This window comes from Salvelinus namaycush, chromosome 28 (assembly GCF_016432855.1).
Source record: "Salvelinus namaycush isolate Seneca chromosome 28, SaNama_1.0, whole genome shotgun sequence".
Taxonomy (NCBI): domain Eukaryota; kingdom Metazoa; phylum Chordata; class Actinopteri; order Salmoniformes; family Salmonidae; genus Salvelinus; species Salvelinus namaycush.
The window spans coordinates 8,271,325-8,293,626 of NC_052334.1; the positions used below are offsets into that span (position 1 = coordinate 8,271,325).

The 22,302-nt window shown below is 42.3% G+C and overlaps 1 protein-coding gene across 1 annotated transcript; it reads left to right on the forward strand.

Moving 5' to 3' along the window:
- Nucleotides 1–12,201: 12,201 nt before the first annotated feature.
- LOC120023016 (tubby-related protein 4-like) lies at nt 12,202–21,158 on the forward strand. The gene is given in 14 exon segments (XM_038966967.1): nt 12,202–12,453; nt 12,850–12,978; nt 13,208–13,369; nt 13,673–13,877; nt 14,142–14,249; nt 14,412–14,575; nt 14,906–15,130; nt 15,382–15,616; nt 15,800–15,944; nt 16,187–16,331; nt 16,562–16,655; nt 16,817–16,960; nt 17,096–20,793; nt 21,042–21,158. Coding segments are annotated over 14 exon segments (5,823 nt in total).
- The last annotated feature ends 1,144 nt before the right edge of the window (nt 21,159–22,302 follow it).

The following is a 22,302-nucleotide window of genomic DNA, read 5'->3' on the forward strand; positions in this document are numbered from 1 at the left end:
TAGAGTAGAAAAGAGTAGAATAGAATAGAGTAGAATAGAATAGAGTAGAATAGAATAGAGTAGAATAGAGTAGAGTAGAATAAAATAGAGTAGAGTAGTATAGAGTATAATAGAATAGAGTAGAATAGAGTAAAATAGAGTAGAATAGAGTAGGGTAGAATAGAGTATAATAGAATAGAATACAGTAGAATAGAGTAGAATAGAATATAGTAGAATAGAGTAGAAGATAATAGAATAGAGTAAAATAGAATAGAATATAATAAAGTAGAATATAATATAGTGGAATAGAATAGAATATAGTAGAATATAATAGAATATAGAATAGAATAGAATAGAATAGAATAGAGTAGAATAGAGCGGAATATAATAGACTAAAATAGAATAAAGTAGAATAGAATATAATAGAACATAGTAGAATAGAGTAGAATAGAATAGAGTAGAATAGAATAGAATAATATAGAACAGAATAGAACAGTAGAATAAAGTAGAATAGAATATAGTGGAATAGAATATAATATAGTAGAATATAATAGAACATAGTAGAATAGAGTAGAATAGAATAGAGTAGAATAGAATAGAATAATATAGAACAGAATAGAACAGTGTACAACAACTTTGTCTGTATATGTGTGTCTGGGAAAGTCTGCATTGTTCATTCTACCATGCAGGGGAACGTGGCAAACTCCAAACATTCAGGCACAGAGCCAAATTATTGAACAAACTCCCGACATGCGGGCACATAGCCAAGGTATTGAACAAACTCCAGACATGCGGGCACATAGTCAAGGTATTGAATCAGAATAATAGCAAGGCGGCACAGCATACATACAGTACATATACAGAAGGTTTGTCTAAAATGGCATCCTATACCCTATATAGTGGACTATGTTTGGTCAGAGCTCTGGCCAAATGTAAAGTAGTGCACTATATAAGCCAGGGAATAGGGTGCCATTTCGTACACATCCAAAGTATCAGTACCCCAATAGAACCCAATTGAATGAGATCTACCTTGCAGTTTTTGCATCACGTTGGCAATGTCCTTGGAGTTTCTTCCGGACTTCCATGGTGAGGCCATGTCGTTTCTCTGCTACTGTACTGGACCACAGTAGGTAATACACTGATGCAGATGAGACAACACGTTACTTTTCTGAGAAGGGCAACCCTCATGCCCCTCCTCTCTCTGACTGTGTATCTCTCTTCTCTCTGTCTGTCTATTTGTCTCTCTCTCTCTCTGTCTTATCTCTCCCTCTGTCTCTATGTATGTCTCTTTGTGTCTCCGTCTGTCTCTCTGTCTATCTCTCCCTCTGTCTGTCTCTCTGTCTATCTCTCCCTCTGTCTGTCTCTCTCTGTCTCTCTTAGTCTCCGTCTTTCTCTCTCTCTCTCTCTCTCTCTCTCTCTCTCTCTCTCTCTCTCTCTCTCTCTCTCTCTCTCTCTCTCTCTCTCTCTCTCTCTCTCTCTCTCTCTCTCTCTCTCTCTCTCTCTCTCTCTCTCTCTCTCTCTCTCTCTCTCTCTCTCTCTCTCTCTCTCTCTCTCTCTCTCTCTCTCTCTCTCTCTCTCTCTCTCAAACAGCAGAGGGGTCCACTCAAATCTCAGGTTTCAGATAGGGGGATGAGCAGTTTTGCTACCCAGTGGCAGTCGTCCTTCCATTCAATGTCTAGAGAGGAGAGAGGAGAGAGAAGACAGGTGTGCCAGTCAGTGTGTGCCAGTCACTGTATCGAATAAAAATATTCAACAAAAATGCGTCATGTTTGCAACAAGGTACTACAGTAGAACTGCAACAAATATGGCAAAGAAATGAACTTTATGTCCTGAATACAAAGTGTAATGTTTTGGGAAAATCCAACACAACACATAACTGAGTACCACTCTTCATATTTTCAAGCATGGTGGTGGCTGCAACATGTTATGGGTATGCTTGTCATTGGCAAGGACTATAGAGCTAAGCACAGGCAAAATCCTAGAGGAAAACCTGGTTCATTCTGCTTTCCAACAAACATTGGGAGACAAATTTACCTTTCGGCAGGACAATAACCTAAAACACAAAACCAAACATACACTGGAGTTACTTACCAAGACGACATTGAATGTTCCTGAGTGGCCTAGTTACAGTTTTGACCTAAATCGTCTTGAAAATCTATGTCAAGACTTGAAAATGGCTGTCTAGCAATGATCAACAACCAACTTGACAGAGCTTGAAGAATTTTAAAAAGAATAATGGGCAAATGTTGCACAATTCAGGTGTGCAAAGTTCTTAGAGACTTCCCCCAGAAAGACTCACAGCTGTAATCACTGTCAAAGGCAACTCTACTAAGTATGACTCAGGGGTGTGAATATTTATTGCTTTATCTTGACCAGGTCGCAGTTATAAATGAGAACTTGTTCTCAACTGGCCTACCTGATTAAATATAAAGGTGAAAATAAAAATAAATAAAAACGTATGTAAATTTGATATTTCTGTATTTCATTTTCAATACATTTGCAAAACATTTCTAAAAACATGTTTTCACTTTGTCATTATGGGTATTGTGTGTAGATGAGTGGGAAAATAAATCAGTAAAAATGTAATCTATTTTGAATTCAGGCTGTAATACAACTAAATGGGGATTAAGTCATGGGGTATGAATACTTTCTGAAGGCACTGTCAAGCATGTACTATTAGATGAATTTCAAATAAACAAATTCACAATACATAGCTCATAAGCCTTTATACATGTGCTTAAAATGCATTATTACCAAAAATCCCTAGTGCATACAGTATAAATGAAAATACTACGAAAAAGTGACATGAAGTCTACTGTAAGCCTACAGTGCATCATCTGAATAAACTGTCAAAAAGTGTTAATTTTGAGCCGCACTTCAAACAACAAAGACTTTGCATAGTCACTCACTTCAATGTAGGCTCTATTAGGAGTTCTAGTCTCGCGCTTTTGCATCCATTAGATATAGGCTATACGAGAAATATGCCTTCCCTCATTTGGTGAAATAACAAAACAAAAAAAGGAACATAGCCTACGCAGTTGTAGTACTAGTAACACATTAGTAAAACAAATTGATACAAATTGATGTATCTAGTAAAATAAATGTAACTAATAAACGTTGTTCTAAATACAGTGTTCAACCGTTTCTTACCACTTCACTGTCAATTCTGCAGCCAATCCTGCAGCCTCAACTTTAGGCAGGAAGTGTATGTTTTACTATGTTGCCAATGGTAACAATCAAACGTTGTAGCGGTTTCCTAAGTGTTTGTAGCAATAGTGTTGAGTGTGCAACATTGTAGAAATATTAGATACACTTTCAGTTCCTTGTAGTTTCTTGTTATAAAAAAACGTGATAATATGATCCTCGCGCTAAAGTTAGCTATACGCGCCATGTCGAATTGGAACATTCCTTCCCACTGGGCACAGACATCAATTCAATTTATATCCCACGTTGGTAATTTAATTGAAATGACGTCGAAACAACTTTGACTCAACCAATGTGTGCCCAGTGGGTTTCCTTTACAGTTTTTTTTTTACATTCTATTGGTGTCCAGTGATGATGCCTGTGAATGTGTCAGTGTGTGGATGTCACAGAAATAGGGTGTAGTTTGAAACATGTTATTACTTCATTCAACCATTGGCATGTGTACATTGACATGTATACATTTTGTTATGCACATTCTTTTGCAACAAATATGTTAGTAATGTACTGTTTGTATCATCTTATTTTATCAGCTTTAGCTTTCTTTCCTACAATCAGACGTTTCATGAGCATATGTTTTTTTAAATGTAAATCTGTCTATCATTGGAATTCACTGCCATCTTCTGGTTCCTTGAAGTAATGTATAGTTTGTCAGCCTGACTGTATGGGTCTACAAACAAATCAAATTTTATTTGTCACATGCGCCGAATACAACAGGTGTAGTAGACCTTACAGTGAAATGCTTATTTACAAGCCCCTTAACCAACAATGCAGTTTTAAGAAAAAAAAGAAATACAATTTAGAAATATAACTAATAATTAACGAGCAACAATAAACAATAAATAACAGTAGTGTGGCTATATACAGGGCGTTCCTGTACAGAGTCAATGTACGTGGCCACAGTGCTAACTACACAGTGCATCTTAGTAGGCCAAGTAATTAGCTACAATATACTTTTATTCAGCAATGTCTATTTGACATCTAGATTCTAGGCAACCACTTCATATCAGCAATTCAGTGACAGCACCCATACATTATTGCAGCCTACATGGGAACCACTGGAGCAAGGGAGGACTTAGAGTTTAGGGAAGTGGGAGTAGCACAACAATTGAAGTAAATCCCAGCACACTGTATACTTGATTGTGTGCACTGCAGACTTTTTTTGGACAGTGAGTTTTCTTGGTGGGTTTGCCTATCATAACCTTAGTGAAACACTTGCAAGACACTTGGAAACAAATAGATTATTGTGTGCAACAGAGTGTTGTGTTTATATTTATGTACGCTCTACCCCCTTAGTCCCTATCCCTATACATTACAATATACATTTGCAGCACTTTATAGAACATCAAAAAGGCTCTTGATCTAAAAATCACATCATTGCCATACAAGTAAATCACCATATTTGAATAATGGAGCCAAGAGGCCATTGTTCACAAGAGGAAATTATGTCAGAAGAAGCAGCCTTGTTTCCCAGAGTTCTGTCAGAGGAAGCAGCCTTGTTTCCCAGAGTTCTGTCAGAGGAAGCAGCCTTGTTTCCCAGAGTTCTGTCAGAGGAAGCAGCCTTGTTTCCTAGAGTTCTGTCAGAGGAAGCAGCCTTGTTTCCAAGAGTTCTGTCAGAGGAAGCAGCCTTGTTTCCCAGAGTTCTGTCAGAGGAAGCAACCTTGTTTCCTAGAGTTCTGTCAGAGGAAGCAGCCTTGTTTCCAAGAGTTCTGTCAGAGGAAGCAGCCTTGTTTCCAAGAGTTCTGTCAGAGGAAGCAGCCTTGTTTCCAAGAGTTCTGTCAGAGGAAGCAGCCTTGTTTCCTAGAATTCTGTCAGAGGAAGCAGCCTTGTTTCCTAGAGTTCTGTCAGAGGAAGCAGCCTTGTTTCCTAGAGTTCTGTCAGAGGAAGCAGCCTTGTTTCCAAGAGTTCTGTCAGAGGAAGCAGCCTTGTTTCCCAGAGTTCTGTCAGAGGAAGCAGCCTTGTTTCCTAGAGTTCTGTCAGAGGAAGCAGCCTTGTTTCCAAGAGTTCTGTCAGAGGAAGCAGCCTTGTTTCCAAGAGTTCTGTCAGAGGAAGCAGCCTTGTTTCCAAGAGTTCTGTCAGAGGAAGCAGCCTTGTTTCCTAGAGTTCTGTCAGAGGAAGCAGCCTTGTTTCCTAGAGTTCTGTCAGAGGAAGCAGCCTTGTTTCCAAGAGTTCTGTCAGAGGAAGCAGCCTTGTTTCCAAGAGTTCTGTCAGAGGAAGCAGCCTTGTTTCCAAGAGTTCTGTCAGAGGAAGCAGCCTTGTTTCACAGAGTTCTGTCAGAGGAAGCAGCCTTGTTTCCAAGAGTTCTGTCAGAGGAAGCAGCCTTGTTTCCCAGAGTTCTGTCAGAGGAAGCAGCCTTGTTTCCAAGAGTTCTGTCAGAGGAAGCAGCCTTGTTTCCCAGAGTTCTGTCAGAGGAAGCAACCTTGTTTCCTAGAGTTCTGTCAGAGAAAGCAACCTTGTTTCCTAGAGTTCTGTCAGAGGAAGCAACCTTGTTTCCTAGAGTTCTGTCAGAGGAAGCAGCCTTGTTTCCTAGAGTTCTGTCAGAGGAAGCAGCCTTGTTTCCAAGAGTTCTGTCAGAGGAAGAAACCTTGTTTCCTAGAGTTCTGTCAGAGGAAGCAGCCTTGTTTCCAAGAGTTCTGTCAGAGGAAGAAACCTTGTTTCCAAGAGTTCTGTCAGAGGAAGCAGCCTTGTTTCCAAGAGTTCTGTCAGAGGAAGCAGCCTTGTTTCCCAGAGTTCTGTCAGAGGAAGCAGCCTTGTTTCCTAGAGTTCTGTCAGAGGAAGCAGCCTTGTTTCCAAGAGTTCTGTCAGAGGAAGCAGCCTTGTTTCCTAGAGTTCTGTCAGAGGAAGCAACCTTGTTTCCTAGAGTTCTGTCAGAGGAAGCAGCCTTGTTTCCTAGAGTTCTGTCCCACACAGATAAGCAAAGCCCTAGCAATTTTTTTTTTAACTAGAGAGAGGGGCAGGAAGCATGAAAGCAAAGTTTCCGCTATTGCAAGCAAAACAGACAGAGAAAAAAATGAAAAAGTTCAGTTCAGTGTGTTGCAGGGTTCAAATAATTGTATTTTCTGTATTATAATGGCGTTCAATGAGAAAAATTTCATTTCTGTATATACTACAATCCTTTAACATTGGCAAGAATTTTAAGCCTGCCTTATTAATACATGTGTATTTTTTTCATTAAGGAAATGCTATCTGCATTAGTATTCTGTATAGGATGCATTTTACAGTACACCTTATGTTATTTTGGTCTTATAATACATACTTGTATATAATACATCAGTCTGGAATCGTTAGTCAGGTGAAATGTTAATGCTGAAAGTTATTGTCTGAATTTAACCGACAGTCCTTTAAGTGATATGAGACCATCTTTGACTGTTCAATTTAGTACTCAGTTTCTCATTACAATTGTGGACTATGGAAGCAATCATTTGCAATTTATCAAGGAAGTTAAACTAACATTTTGAATCTGATAACTCAGTTATACAACAAGTGAGTTCCTTGCCTCTCCTTTTTGATCAACCCCAGCAGGCAAAACTGGTTGCAATGATGTCATTTTAACCAGTTTTTCCCACTATCCCAGCACACATCCTTTGGTGTCAGATCTCTTCAAATCTGTTGACTTTAAATTTGTGTGACATGCGGCATGTCTATGTCTAGACTATTCGTGCTACATTAGGGAAAGTCTTGAAAAGTTGTCTAATATCTTCCATATTTGCCTTGATGACAGCTTTGCACACTCTTGTCATCAAGGCAAAGGGTGACTACTTTGAACAATCTCAAATATAAAATATATTTTGATTTGTTTAACACTTTTTTGGTTACTACATGATTTCATATGTGTTATTTCATAGTTTTGATGTCTTCACTATTATTCTACAATGTAGAAAATAGTAAAAATAAAGAAAAACCCTTGAATGAGTAGGTGTGTCCAAACTTTTGACTGGTACTGTAGGTTAAGTGATTATTACAGTAGGGTTTACTGCTGGCAGTCTTTGGAAGAGACAGGGGCCCTGTGTTTATAGAGAACTATTCCGTTTTAGGTAAGGTGCCCTTTGGCCTTTTGGCCCTCGTTTGGTCCAACGTCCATCCTGCCTTCTTTTCAGTCTACTAACTAAGAGAACTTCAAAAGATCGATTAAAATAAATAAATTGTGCTCTGATTGACCATACTATAGGCCATGTTTTTTTTATGAACTGTATTCCAATGGAATCTATGTGCAATAAGATGAAGGGGGATTGTCTCTTATGGCCGATATTTCTGTGATATCTTAATAAAGTTCTTAATAAAGTTTTTATTGTGATCCAGTCTAATCTTGTTTGCCTACAACTCCATTCTATACATCGGATAGTTTCTGTGATATATCAGCAGTACAGAGGGATGAGTTTCTGTAAAAGCAACATCAGTAAAGTGGAATCAAACATATATTTTAGTGGGGTGCAGGGTCAGAAAAAGTAGGTTTAAAAAAGATAGAACCGGAACACTCATAAGCTCTTCCACATACCTTACCTAATAAACAACGTCTCGATCCTGCAAGGCTCTTCGTCAGGTCGTAAAAGCTACAATATTATTAAAAACACATGTATGTTTTTGTTGCAAAATGATTTCCGATTATTGCTGGAAAAATATCTTAATCTGTTGACTCACTGAGATCAACATTGATATATGATATTTTTATTTCTTATCAACTGATTTTTCTCTGAAAATTGCATGTTTTTGTTTGTGTACCAGGTCATCATTATTGTATTCACACTGGGGATCTTATAGAATCGCTACATCCTTCATACTGATGTGTTTCCTGAGATCTTAAAATCTCTACGGATCGGTGCCCCCCTCCCCGCATGACGGTTGAGCTAACATAGGCTAATGTGATTAGCATGAGGTTGTAAGTAACAAAATCAATTCCCAGGACATAGACATATCTGATATGGGCAGAAAGCTTAAATTCTTGCTAATCTATCTGCAATGTCCAATTTACAGTAGCTATTATAGTGAAAGAATACCATGCTATTGTTTGAGGAGAGTGCACAATTATGAACTTGAAAATGTATTAATAAACGAATTAGGCACATTTGGGCAGTCTTGATGCAACATTTTGAACAGATATGCAATGGTTCATTGGATCAGTCTAAAACGTTGCACATACACTGCTGTCATCTAGTGGCCAAAATCTAAACTGCACCTGGGCTGGAATAATACATTATGGCCTTTCTCTTGCATTTCAAAGATGGTGGTACAAAAAAAACGCATGTTTTTTCTTTGTATTATCTTTTACCAGATCTAATGTGTTATATTCTCCTAAATTAATTTCACATTTCCACAAACCTCAAAGTGTTTCCTTTCAAATGGTATAAATAATATGCATATCCTTGCTTCAGGTCCTGAGCTACAGGAAGTTAGTCATTTTAGGCGAAAATTGAAAAAAGGGTCCGATTCTTAAGCGATATAAACACCTCTCCCTGCTCTGTGAGAGCTGATGATCCGCACATCACGACTACAATTAAAAACGACCTGGAACGTGCCCAATGTAACCTACATGGCAACTGGGATTAAAGGAGAGCCAAGCGTCAGCTCAAACAGTTTGGCAACGAATGATTTATATATACACTAGATGACACGGGGTCTCTATGTTGAAGCCACCGTACCTCCATCTTGGCACTCCCCCACCGTTGTGAAAAATATTTTGGAAGCTATAGAAATGCATTTATTAATTTCTATATTAGTTTTTGCCACATGGATTATATTACAGACACATTAATACATAGTTTTAATTTATATTATGTGAGCTAAACATAAAAAATATATAAATATATAAACTCAGCAAAAAAAGAAACGTCCTTTCACTGTCAACTGCATTTATTTTCAGCAAACTTAGCATGTGTAAATATTTGTATGAACATAACAAGATTCAACAACTGAGACATAAACTGAACAATCAATGGGATTGAGATCCGGGCTCTTCGCTGGCCTTGGCAGAACACTGGTATTCCTGTCTTGCAGGAAATCACGCACAGAACGAGCAGTATGGTTGGTGGCATTGTCATGCTGGAGGGTCATGTCAGGATGAGCCTGCAGGAAGTTTACCACATGAGGGAGGAGGATGTCTTCCCTGTAACGCACAGCGTTGAGATTGCCTGCAATGACAACAAGCTCAGTCCGATGATGCTGTGACACACCGCCCCAGACCATGACGGACCCTCCACCTCCAAATCGATCCTGCTCCAGAGTACAGGCCTCGGTGTAACGCTCATTCCTTCGACGATAAACGCGAATCCGACCATCACCCCTGGTGAGACAAAACCGCAACTCGTCAGTGAAGAGCACTTTTTGCCAGTCCTGTTTAGTACAGCGACGCGGTAGGATTGTGCCCATAGGCGACGTTGTTGCCGGTGATGTCTGGTGAGGACTTGCCTTACAACAGGCCTAAAAGCCCTCAGTCCAGCCTCTCTCAGCCTATTGCGGACAGTCTGAGCACTGATGGAGGGATTGTGCGTTCCTGGTGTAACTCGGGCAGTTGTTGTTGCCATCCTGTACCTGTCCCGCAGGTGTGATGTTCGGCTGTACCTATCCTGTGCAGGTGTTGTTACACGTGGTCTGTCACTGCGAGGACGATCAGCTGTCTGTCCTGTCTCCCTGTAGCGCTGTCTTAGGCGTCTCACAGTACGGACATTGCAATTTATTGACCTGGCCACATCTGCAGTCCTCATGCCTCCTTGCAGCATGCCTAAGGCATGTTCACGCAGATGAGCAGGGATCCTGGGCATCTTTCTTTTGCTGTTTTTCAGAGTCCGTAGAAAGGCCTCTTTAGTGTCCTAAGTTTTCATAACTGTGACTTTAATTCCCTACTGTTTGTAAGCTGTTAGTGTATTCACGACCGTTCCACAGGTGCATGTTCAGTAATTGTTTATGGTTCATTGAACAAGCATGGGAAACAGTTTTTAAACTCTTTCCAATTAAGATCTGTGAAGTTATTTGGATTTTTAGGAATTATCTTTGTAAGACAGGGTCCTGAAAAAGAGACGTTTCTTTTTTTGCCGAGTTTATATAAAAAAAAACATTTTCCTCTTAAATATAATTTGTAGAGATTACTGTTGTTACTGTCCCCACTACTACAACAAAAATTCTTAAATATGTGCAATTTTGTTCTTTAATCATTAAATTGACATTTTGTAGAATTCCATTCATTCCAAGCATTTCGCTACACTCGCAATAACATCTACTAACCTTGTGTATGTGACCAATACAATTTGATTTGATTTGATATGCAGGACTGCTCCTACTAGGGAGTGCCAATATGGCCGACAATTGGTTTCAAAGCCGCCCAATGGCCAACACATGGCATTGCAATCCAGGGTTTATATACACTATTTTTGGCAACGCGACTGCACCTTATCATTACAAGTATTTGGTGTACTGCACAGATCAAGGATATGACAGCGACCTTATATTTGATAAAGTGAGTTCTGCATCGTGTGCTCTTTTGTTGTGTGTGTATGTGGCATGTACATGTTGTCAGTTTTGCGATTGGAATTGGTCAGATAAAGAAATACGAAAGAGGGAAATCATCCGTTTTATACAGGTTCCTCGAGATCTCTGATTCCATCTAAACGAAAAGCGGTGGATGAGGGTGATGGCTTTCATTTCCATGCATTATCTTAATTCACTGTGATAGCGCGATTTGATTGATTCGTTGAGTATCCATCTTATTGTAAATATGGAAAATATAGCCGATGAATCGCCTACTGATATATATATATAAATAGCCCACCATATATATATATATATATATATATATATATATATATATATATATATATATATATAACGTTATATATATATATATATATAAGAAATAGCCCACCATATATATATATATATATATATATAACGTTCGCTTGCCATAAGGTTTTATTATTTTTCCGTGTATTAATTGAAATCTATACGTTTTATTGAATCAGTATCGTGTTAATGACGTAACAGACTGATCTCAGTACCTATGGAGACACGAACGCAAGAGTGTTCGGTTTAGAATGTGCAATGCAGTGTTGCATAAAGACCATGATTCTCGCTTGCCATTCCATTTAATAGCTGAGAGCAATATTCATTTCAAGGTTGATGCACTGAATGGACAAGGCAGTGATTTTCCTGTTTAAAGACTTCACCTATTCGATTGAATCTATAGCGTGTGTACAGGCTATTGATATTATTGGAATAGATACATTGGCTTAAGCCTAATTCATTCTTTAACTTTACATTTTTTCTTGACATTGAATAGTCATCAAACTGCATTGCCCCATATTGTAGGTATTTTGTCAGACACTTGATTGGAATCACATGAAGACACAGGCCTATGTAATGGCCCTGTCATAGGGTACCAATCAGGATAGACATTTCAAGACCTGAGGCCCAAGCCGTCTTGGTGTAGTAAACTGAATGCTGTGAAACCTTTCATTTATATATTATTTTCTCTTTTCCGGACATTAGGAATTCTCTTGGTCTTCAGTGCACCATCTGCATGGAAACATGGACACCACCTACAGAGGAGGAATTGTAGTCAACAATGTCCAGGAATTGTGAGGTGAGTAACATGTGGGCAATTTTCGTTTATTTTGTATTCTATTCTACATGTTATATCACCTGGTCGTATATAGCCGAGTAATATTGAGTTATGACTTGACTGTATTGGATGGTTTAATAGGCCTACCTCTTGGAGAAATAACCTAAGCACTTTAGCCTACCTAATGACCTAGAATAAAGTGTGATGTATAAAATAAAATAAAACGAAAACAAACAAAGAATCAAGCAAGTCAGTCGATTAAACTATTTTTATTTAATTTAAACGGTGAATCCCATTAAACAGTGAGTCTTGTTATGCGAATCCTGCATAACAAGACCAGCAGCAATTACACATTAAAAGTTAGAGACACAAATGCTTTAATCAAGAACATAGGAAACACAGAAAACACACATAAATAAAGGTTACCATGTTCTCCTCCTCTGTTTGCCTCCTAGCCTGGTCACTCAGTAAGGATGTTAGCTGCTGTGGAACATGGTCCCATCCTCTGCAGCGACTCCAACATCCTCTGCCTCTCCTGGAAGGGCCGGGTCCCCAAGAGCGAGAAGGACAAACCGGTGTGCCAGCGGCGCTACTATGAGGAGGGCTGGTTGGCCACTGGGAACGGGAGAGGGGTGGTGGGCGTAACGTTCACATCCAGCCACTGCAGGAGAGACAGGAACACCCCTCAGAGAATCAACTTTAACCTGCGAGGACACAACAGTGAGGTGTGTGGGCCGGCTTTGTCATTTTTGTGTTTTCAATATCTTATTAGGCAGAGAACTGGGCAACCATTAGAACATTATTTGATGTGTGTTAGTGTGAAGTATGTATAGTATGTATATATATATATATATATATGCATATTCAATATTTTCTCTGAAACCGTCTGATAACTTTCAATTATTGTGTAGCTTCTAGGTTATACTGAGGCTTTTGTAAGAGCTCACATCTGTACCATCAGCAACTGGGGTGGAGGAAATTCACTGTTTTGTTGTTTTTCCCATCAGGACAGTGGAGGCCTATTTCATGTTGAATATTGAACTGTATTCCACATTCACATTCCTAGACAGACCCCTGTGTTGGTGGAGTGTAATAGCAGTTGCATTGTGTTTTCTCTAAAGGTTGTGTTGGTCCGTTGGAATGAGCCCTTTCAGAAGCTGGCCACGTGTGACATGGAGGGAGGCATCTTTGTTTGGATTCAATATGAGGGACGGTGGTCTGTGGAGTTAGTGAATGACCGCGGTGCCCAGGTAAGTTTGTACCTGCCCAGGTAAGTTTGAAGTCATCAGCACACACACATCATCATTGATCATATGAAATGCACAATCATCATCATCATCATCATAGTAATATATTAATTGATGGGAAGAATATTAGTTCAAGGATAAAAAAAAGTTCATATTTCTTTGTATTTGTGAAAATATCATGTATTGATGTATGTATGTATGTTTACTCTTACCTCTCATCTTTCTCCATCAGGTGAGTGACTTCACATGGTCTCATGATGGCAGCCAGGCCCTGATCGCCTACCGGGATGGGTTTGTCCTAGTGGGGTCAGTCAGCGGACAGAGACACTGGTCCTCAGAGATTAACCTGGAGAGCCAGATCACCTGTGGCATCTGGACACCTGATGACCAACAGGTAAACCGCCTCAATCAATCAATGCATTAAATGTATCAATAAAGCCCTTATCACACCTAAACAAAACATTGTTACATGTATTACACTTTTACATACAGATACAAATACACCTGATATATTAAATCATCTGTTGGTTTCCAGGACACAGATGACGTCTAGTCCAGGACTAAAAATAATGTGGGACCCTGTTACACCCTATAATGGAGAATATTTTGTTCTTAGTCAAAGGCTTAATCTACGTCCAGGAAACTGGCTCCATATAGGCTTTCTCTCATAAAATGATTCCTGCCCACTGTACTTCAGGTGTTGTTTGGTACGGCTGATGGTCAGGTGATAGTGATGGACTGCCATGGTCGTATGATCGCCCACGTCCTCCTGCATGAGTCAGATGGCATTGTCGGCATGTCCTGGAACTGTCCCTGTTTCCTGGTGGAGGACAGCACAGAGAGCGACACCGACTCTGATGACAATAACACACCTCAAGGCAAGATCATGTAGTAATTATTATGTAAGATAGTGTGCTTATTTAGATAATGTAAGCACTGCTTTTTTGGGCACCGATATCGACACTAACTCTAATGACAACAACCCACCTCAAGGTAATATATTGTTTTAAATCTAAAACAAAGAACAAGGGAATCCCTGTTTTATACCTCTCTCTAATGTACCGCTAACTTTTTTTTTACCACTGATTTGAACACTATGATTGTGCACTACGATGGTGACAGTACATTGGCCAGGAGGCTAATGTGTATATTTTTCTCTCCCCTAGTACGTAACCTGAAGCCCGTTCTGACAGTCAGCTTCATATCAGGAGACATCAGTTTGATGAACAACTACGATGACCTCGCTCCTACCGTCATCCGCTCAGGACTAAAAGGTACTGACTTTATCAATCTTCTGTGTGTGAGCAAACCAAATTCGTAAAGTGAAGTAGTTTGCTGTCATTAAGAGCGATAATGTACTGGGGAAACCCACCACTGTGTAATATATAGATACTCTCCAGTATGAACGTGATGTGACTGAAGCCTCTCCTCTTCAGATGTGGAGGTACAGTGGTGTTCGCAGGGGGACCTCCTGGCAGTAGCTGGGATGGAGAGACATGGTGTCCCTGGAGTCCCCTCTGGCTCTATCATGAGGAACGCCCTGGTCAAGTTCTACAACGTCCAAGGAGAACATATCTACACGTTAGAAACACCTGCCCAGGTGAGCTCCCCTCTGATTTCATCCTCTGAAACGTTAGGGTGATATTTACAAACTTGTTTTAATCTGTTTGCATGGCATAATTTCAACCAGTTTTGCCTTCTGGGTAGGTCCTCTAACACATATAAGTCAAAGTCTATAGGTCATCTGAAATCTTCAACCAATAACCACAATGCTAACAGGAATTAAACTTAATATGAAATGTTGTCTTGCCACACTTCCAAGTCTCGTTCAGTTCAGTCGGCTATGGAGAAAACCAGAAATCAAGGTTCCATACAATGTGAATACAACAGGGCTGACTGGAAACCTGCCTTGTCAACCTTTGCCTTGCAGCGCCCCATCACCACCATCTGCTGGGGCCATAGAGACTCTCGTCTGTTTCTGGCATGTGGCCCGGCGCTGTATGTGGTGCGAGTGGAGCACCGGGTGGCCAGCCTGCAGCTGCTGTGCCAACAGGGCATCGCCAGCGCCCTGAGGGAGGAGAGGGACGTGGGCAAACTCAACATGCCTTCCTTACTCTGCTCCTATGTCACCACCGCCTTCATACCCACCATCAAGGTAGAAGGAGATTTATTCAGTCGGCTACTGTAGGCTATTATCTCAGCTCAAAGACTTGTTCATTTCAAAATCACATCACCCCTTGGTCGTAACCCTTTAATGTTTGTAGATCTGTAACTGTGCTGGAAGCTCCATCAATACCCTGATTATAACTATCCAGACTCTCAAGCTCTAAAGGGCTAAGGGGCCAAGGGAAGGGGTAGGGTGCGAATTGGGAACCAACTGTTAATGCTCTTCTCTTGTTTCTCTAGCCTCCCATTCCTGATCCCAACAACATCCGGGACTTTGTCAGCTACCCCACGGCTGGCAACGAAAGGTTGCACTGCACCATGAAGCGAGCGGAGGACAACCCCGAGGCAGGGGGACCCTGTTACACCCTATACCTGGAACACCTAGGGGGGCTGGTGCCTATCCTCAAAGGCAGACGCATCAGCAAGCTACGCCCAGAGTTCATCATCATGGACCCCAAAACAGACAGCAAAGCAGGTGGGCTTGGCACAGGAAAAGGTATTATAATGAGCTTTTAAAAAATAGATAGTATGTCAGACACAAACAGCTTCCCCTACTATTGTTTTTCAGAAGTTCTACAGTTCTGACCTGTTTAGGTTGAGTCATAGATCCTTTTTTATTTGTTGTTTGTTTGTATGTATGTTTTTTTGTTTATTTCAGACGAGGTGTGTGTGAATGCTATGATCTCCTACATGACTGACAGCTGTAACTGTTCCGACTCCAGCGACATTGAGTTGAGTGATGAGTGGGTCGGGAAGAAGTCGCCTAAACTATCCAGAGGAAACAGGTCTCCCAAGCATTCCAGGTATCTTTCATTACAGTGGTCTAGATTCTGTAGGAATGACATTATAAGATTTCTATTTACCATATTCAACTTTAATCCTAAACATTGCCTGTCACTGATCCATCTAATTCAATAGCTCAAGTTTCCTAAATGTCATATTTATCATTTGATTTGTTCTAACTTGTTGTAACGACAGTGTTTATTATTTAAAATTAGTCTACTTTGCTCTTATTTGTCATTGGTTTTGTTGTTTTCTGGCGTAGAAGGAACATTGAATCAAGAAAATCTCCCAAGACGTCTAGGACTAGTCAGGAAGGGCTTCGATCGCCAAGGTTACCAACGAAGAAGCCTCTGATTCGTTCTCCCAGTCTGACACGTCGAGAGATGTCCATGGATGGAATCTCTGAGGTATTATCTGAATATGTGTTATGTGGAAAGTTCATAGTGATTCTATTGGCTGAAACTGCTGTTTTCGCTTGTTTCGATTTTGACACTTCCACAGCCGGAAGTAAATCAGGTAGGTAGCTAGCTAGCTAGCACATACGATACTTGGTTCTGGGTTCTGAGATCATCTTTCATTTGGTTAAAAAAAAATCACCAAATAATCAATCTGCCTTTTTATTTGCCTGGTTTCACAGCATAATTACCTGGCTCAAGTCACGTCCAATATTTGGGGGACTAAGTTCAAAATTGTGGGACTTGCTTCTTTCTTACCTGCTAATCTGGGTGCAGGTAAGATCACTACAATGTGAGAAGAACAAAATGTACACATTAAATCACACATTGCCCAATTTAATTTAAACTTTTTACGTTTTTACTTTATTTTGACTGCTATTTCCTTTCTGTCATTTTTCTGTCAAATTTGACCAAAGACATGTTTCTCACCATTTCAGTTATCTATAAGACCAGTTTGCTCCATCTACAACCAAGGCAGATGACAATCTACCTTCCAGAGGTGCGGAGAATATCACTTGACTTCATGAGCCTGCCAGTCTTTAACCCCAACGTCTTCAGTGAGGATGAGGATGACTTGCCAGGTATGAATGAAGGAATGAATTGGATTTCACTGGATTTTTCAGGATTATTAAATACAGGATTTTCAGAATTTGAAATTTGTGTGGATTAATGTGTATGTTGATGTAATTCATAAGAGTCCCTGACTTGTGTTTCAGTAACGGGACCATCTGGAGTGACAGGTGACAACCCTCCATGTACGGTCAACATCCCCATCGCGCCCATCCACAGCCCCGCCCAGGCCATGTCCCCCACTCAGAGCATTGGTCTGGTCCAGTCCCTGCTGGCCAATCAGAACATTCAGCTGGATGTCCTGACCAATCCCACAGCTACGGCTTCAGCAGCAGCAGCAGCAGCAGCAGCAGCAGCAGCAGCAGCGGCCTCAGCCTCTGTTCTGGGGTCTGATCATGGTCAGGATGCTGTGGCAGTACATTACAGTGGGACTCTAGGAAGGTACTCTAACCCAGGACAGGTGATATTTAATGGGCTAGAGATGGGTCCCCTCCTGGCTGGAACGTTACCTCCACCTCCGCCTCAACATAACCTCCCTCAACAACCTCACCAACAACGTCCTCAGTCACAACAGACGCACCAACAACAGCAGTCCAAACAACCACAGCAGATACAAACGCAACAGCCGCAGCAGCAGCAACAACAGAGGATGCAACATCAACAACTACAGCACCAACAACCACAGATTCCACAACATCAACAACTACAGCACCAACAACCACAGATTCCACAACATCAACAACTACAGCACCAACAACCACAGATTCCACAACATCATCAACACCTACAACAGCTTCACATACAGCAGATCCAACAGCAGCAGCAGCAACAGACTCAGCAGCACCAAGCACTGCAACAACAGTACCAACAACAACAGGCGGCACTGCAACAGCAACAACAGCAGATCCAACAGCAGCACCAACACTTGCAACAGCAGCAAATCGCTCAGCAGCACCAACAGATGCAACTGCAGCACGAGCAAATGCATCAGCAGCAGCAACAAATGCAGCAACAACAACAGCAGATCCGACAGCAGATTATTGAGATGAGGCAGCAACAGCAGCAGTTGCAGCAGCAGCATCAGCAGATACAACAGCAACACCAACAGATGCAGAGGCAGCACCAACAAATGCAGCAGCAACTGAAGCTGCAGATCACCTTGCCCCCTCCGCCTACTGGCTACCCCGCCATCTCTTTGCAGCAGTTTCAGGTACCCCACCCCAGTCCAGAGTTGGGACCAGAAAGAGGACAGCAGGGCCATACTCAGAGCCATACTCTGGGCAGGCCAAGTCTACCGCGATCCAGGCCTCCATCATTCATTGATGTAGACAGCTTACGGTCTAGACCTCCTTCCTTCCTCGAAGCAGACACATCAAGATCTAGGCCGCCGTCATTCATCGACATAGACACAATACGGACTAGACCTCCTTCTTTCATTGATGTAGATACCGGTACATTGCGATCTAGACCCCTGTCTTTCCTCGATGCGGACTCCTCCCGATCTAGAACTCTTTCATTCATAGACACAGACACACTACGGTCTAGACCTCCTTCCTTCCTCGATGCAGAGACTTCCCTTGAGATCCAGATGAGGAAGGTGAACGCTCCCCCGCCCTACCCAGGAACCGTAGTGTCTGCAGCCACCGCCACAACCTCCACCGCTCCTCAGACCCTCATCACCAACTGTGACAACCCCAACATACTGGTCACAGCAGACCCTTGTCTGAAGAAAGACGAGTTCTCACTCCACCCAGTTGGTCTCCAGTACCAGATGGGATACGAGAGGATCACGACCTTTGACAGCAGTGGGAATGTAGAGGAGGTGTGTCGCCCTCGCAGAAGACTCATACGCAACCAGAACGCCTACGCTGTTCAAGGCATGGGAGGTTCGGCCACACTTAAAGTCACCTCATCGTCTGACAGTAAGAAAGTCCATCTTCCTTACAGCTCAGCGACTCTAAGCCGCCTCTCGGTGCCACGATACTCCATACCCAGCGGAGACCCGCCCCCCTACCCAGATCCAGCCAATCAGGTTAACATTAACACGACAACACTTCCTCCTCCCCAACGCATGGACAGTAGTCACATGATTCACGCTACCTTGCGACGTGACAGGCGAGATGGGGAATCCCGCTTGAAGGTGTCCCAGATGGTTGATGCTTCAAGGACTCTACCGTCCAAGTCTAAGATCAACAGTGCTGCACTAGCGCTCTCTTACCAGCAGAGGGTGCCAACAGCTCTATATACCTGCACTCAGTGCAGCAGCAACAGCAGCAGCACCAGTGTCAGCGTTAGCGGGGGTGGTAGTAGCAGCAGTGGCATAGCAGGAGGCACTGTGGTGCGGCAGGATTTCCCACCAGGAAAAGGTGCTCATCACAGCACCATCATTGTCCACTCCAAAAGCACTTCACCTCTTGCTTCTCAGTCATCGTACAATCTGCTGAGTCCTGTTGATAACAGCAGGGATAGGACTGTATACGTGAACTCTGCCTTTACTGAAGACGAGGCATTAAGTCAGCAGTGTCGTCACTTGACTCTTGGGGAGGTTAGTTTGACTCTGAAACGTCCTCCGCCATACCAGTGGGACCCAAACACCGCAGAGGAGTTCTGGATACCTCAAGAACAGACTATCTTAGCTCCCCCTCCACCACCAACGCACAAGCCCCCACCCCCACTCATCTTCAGCAATGCTCAGCACCTGGACATGACGCGGCTGCCTTTCCTACTCTCAACAAAACCCCCCAGCAGCCCAAGCACTGTTACTTTCCCATCGGGTTACCAGATCTCCCTGTCACCTTTCCCTCCAGGGGGAGGTCAGGGTGGACCCCCACTCCAGTCAATGCAGAGCCCTCCACCACCCTGCCTTCCCAACGAAGTAGTTGCCCCAGTTCCCCAGTTCACCCAGCAGGACCCCAACCTGGTCTTGCCACCTGGATACCCTCCCAACCTTGCCAACCTGGCTTGCTGCCCTCTGCCACCGATGTACCCAGGAGCTAGCTCCTGTGCCGGGCTTCAGCTGCAACCTGTTAGCCTGCACCCCTGGAACCCCTACAGCCTACCCATGCAGGACCCCTCGGGCTCTGCCACCCTGCCCAGCAAGTCTCATCAACTGTTAGAGAAGCCAGTCCTCTCCCCATCTCCTCCTACGGTTCCTCCTCCCCCACCTCCTTCACTTCCTCCTCCTCCTCCACCAACCATGCTGCCAAAACCCAAAAGCCCCACAGAGGAGCTGACGGAATCTGCCAGTAGCTTCCAGGAGCCGTCTTCTCTAAATGACAGCCCTGTTCCAGACCGGCAGGGGACTGACAGGTTCAGCAAGAAGAGCCGTAAACGTCTGGACAGCCGAGCTGAGGAGGCAAACATGACCACCGTCTCAGAGGGAAAATCCAAAAAGGAAGGGCGCGCCCTCTCCGACTTCAACTCCCTCATCTCCAGCCCCAGGCTGGGCGGCAGGGAGAAGAAGAAACCCAAAGGCCAGAGGGAGCAGCTGAACAAAACCAAGAAGCTCAACAGGACAAGTACCACCAGCGAGTTCCAGGATAGTTCTGAGAGTGAGCCCGAGCTCTTCATCAGTGGAGACGAACTGATGAACCAGAGCCAGAGCTCCAAGAAGGGCTGGAAGAGTAAGAGGAGCCTGAGGATGGCCAGTGAACTGGAAGAGATCAAGTGCAGGAAGGCCAATGAGAGAGAGGACCGCGGGCTGGGCAGCCAGGGATTCGTCTACGTCATGGCCAATAAGCAGCCACTCTGGAACGAGGCAACACAAGTCTACCAGCTGGACTTTGGAGGACGGGTCACTCAGGAGTCTGCTAAGAACTTTCAGATCGAGTTGGATGGCAGACAGGTAAGATTTTGCTTTTATTATTTACAGAAACCTGGATGATTTGTTAATAACGGCAGTTGTATATAAGTTAGAATTCTAAAATCAGTGTAGTATTGTGGTTGCTTAAAATACCAACTGTCACATTGACCTCTTTATGGCTTAGCTGAGTCAGTACCCATCGAGCTCCAGGTAGACATTGAGCGATGAAAACAGGCCTTCCTCAAAGCGTTATATCTGTTTCCCAGATTTTTCCCCCTGTCTTTCTACAGGTGATGCAGTTTGGCAGAATCGATGGGAACGCCTATATCCTGGATTTCCAGTATCCTTTCTCAGCAGTGCAGGCCTTTGCTGTGGCCTTAGCCAATGTTACTCAAAGGCTGAAGTGAGAGACTGCTCTCACCCAGTGCCACATATGTGTCATATATATATGTATCTTTTCCAACCTATACTGGTGCATAATGACAACATAATCAGAGATGATGTTCCTGGGTCCTGTAACATGGGACTGTCTATTTAGTGCTTTGCAAGCACAACACGGTTTATGGGGCTATGAACAGTGGTGTAGTGGAGGGTAAACGCACGTAAACACCGTTTACGCACCTTCTTTCTTTTGCGCGAGCGGAAATATGCATTGAAAGTATAGGGTGCTTCAGCGTTTACCCACCGATTTGTTTTTTACAACTACATCACTGGCTATGAAATACACTTTAGTAGGCCTAATATAAAAACATTTTAGAAGGTAAGTTGCTCTTACTTACTGTATCTATGCTTCGGATTTAAAAACTGCCCTGTGGAGAAGTGCAATTTTAAAAGACCTGATTAAAGAAAAAGTGCAGTGCTGGACAAAAGTGTTGAAATGATGTATTGTGAGAAAGGAGACCATATTGATTGTGGAAAGACAACAAGATGAGTTTGAAGGAATTAGAGGTATTAGAGTTTATTTAGAAGTTATTTATAACATCACTTCTATGAAGTGATCCTATAGGAATATCCACATTTCCCTAAGTTGTGCCATTATTGACAAGCCATTATGTAAATGTTATTGTATGACCACATACTCCCCTACAACATTAATTGGAACACATTCATAAATAAATTGTAACACCTGTATATTATCAATGTTAGACCTAACTTTCTGCCAATCATCTCTTTTAGTAGACCCAATGAAAAACAACAATTTAACGCATGTGTAAATCAAATGCATGGATCACGTTATCTGGGACAAAGTTTATACAGTAGAAATCCCACCTGCTGCCAGATCGGTCAACTCATGTTAAATCATACAACAACAACAACAACAAAAAGACAAGCTAACCTCTGAATTAATGTAACATTATGGTGTATAAACTTGGTTGGCTCTGTGTTTTAGTCAGTCACTGGTGGTGTTTAAAGATGCTACTTGAACATTGCATTTGAATGTGAAGTGCTTTGCCTCCTTGGAGTTGCTGCTGCTTTTTGATAGAGATTGTCCGCATTAGTGCTAATAGTGTCACATGGTATTGAAGACATCAAAGTTATAATTTTTATATT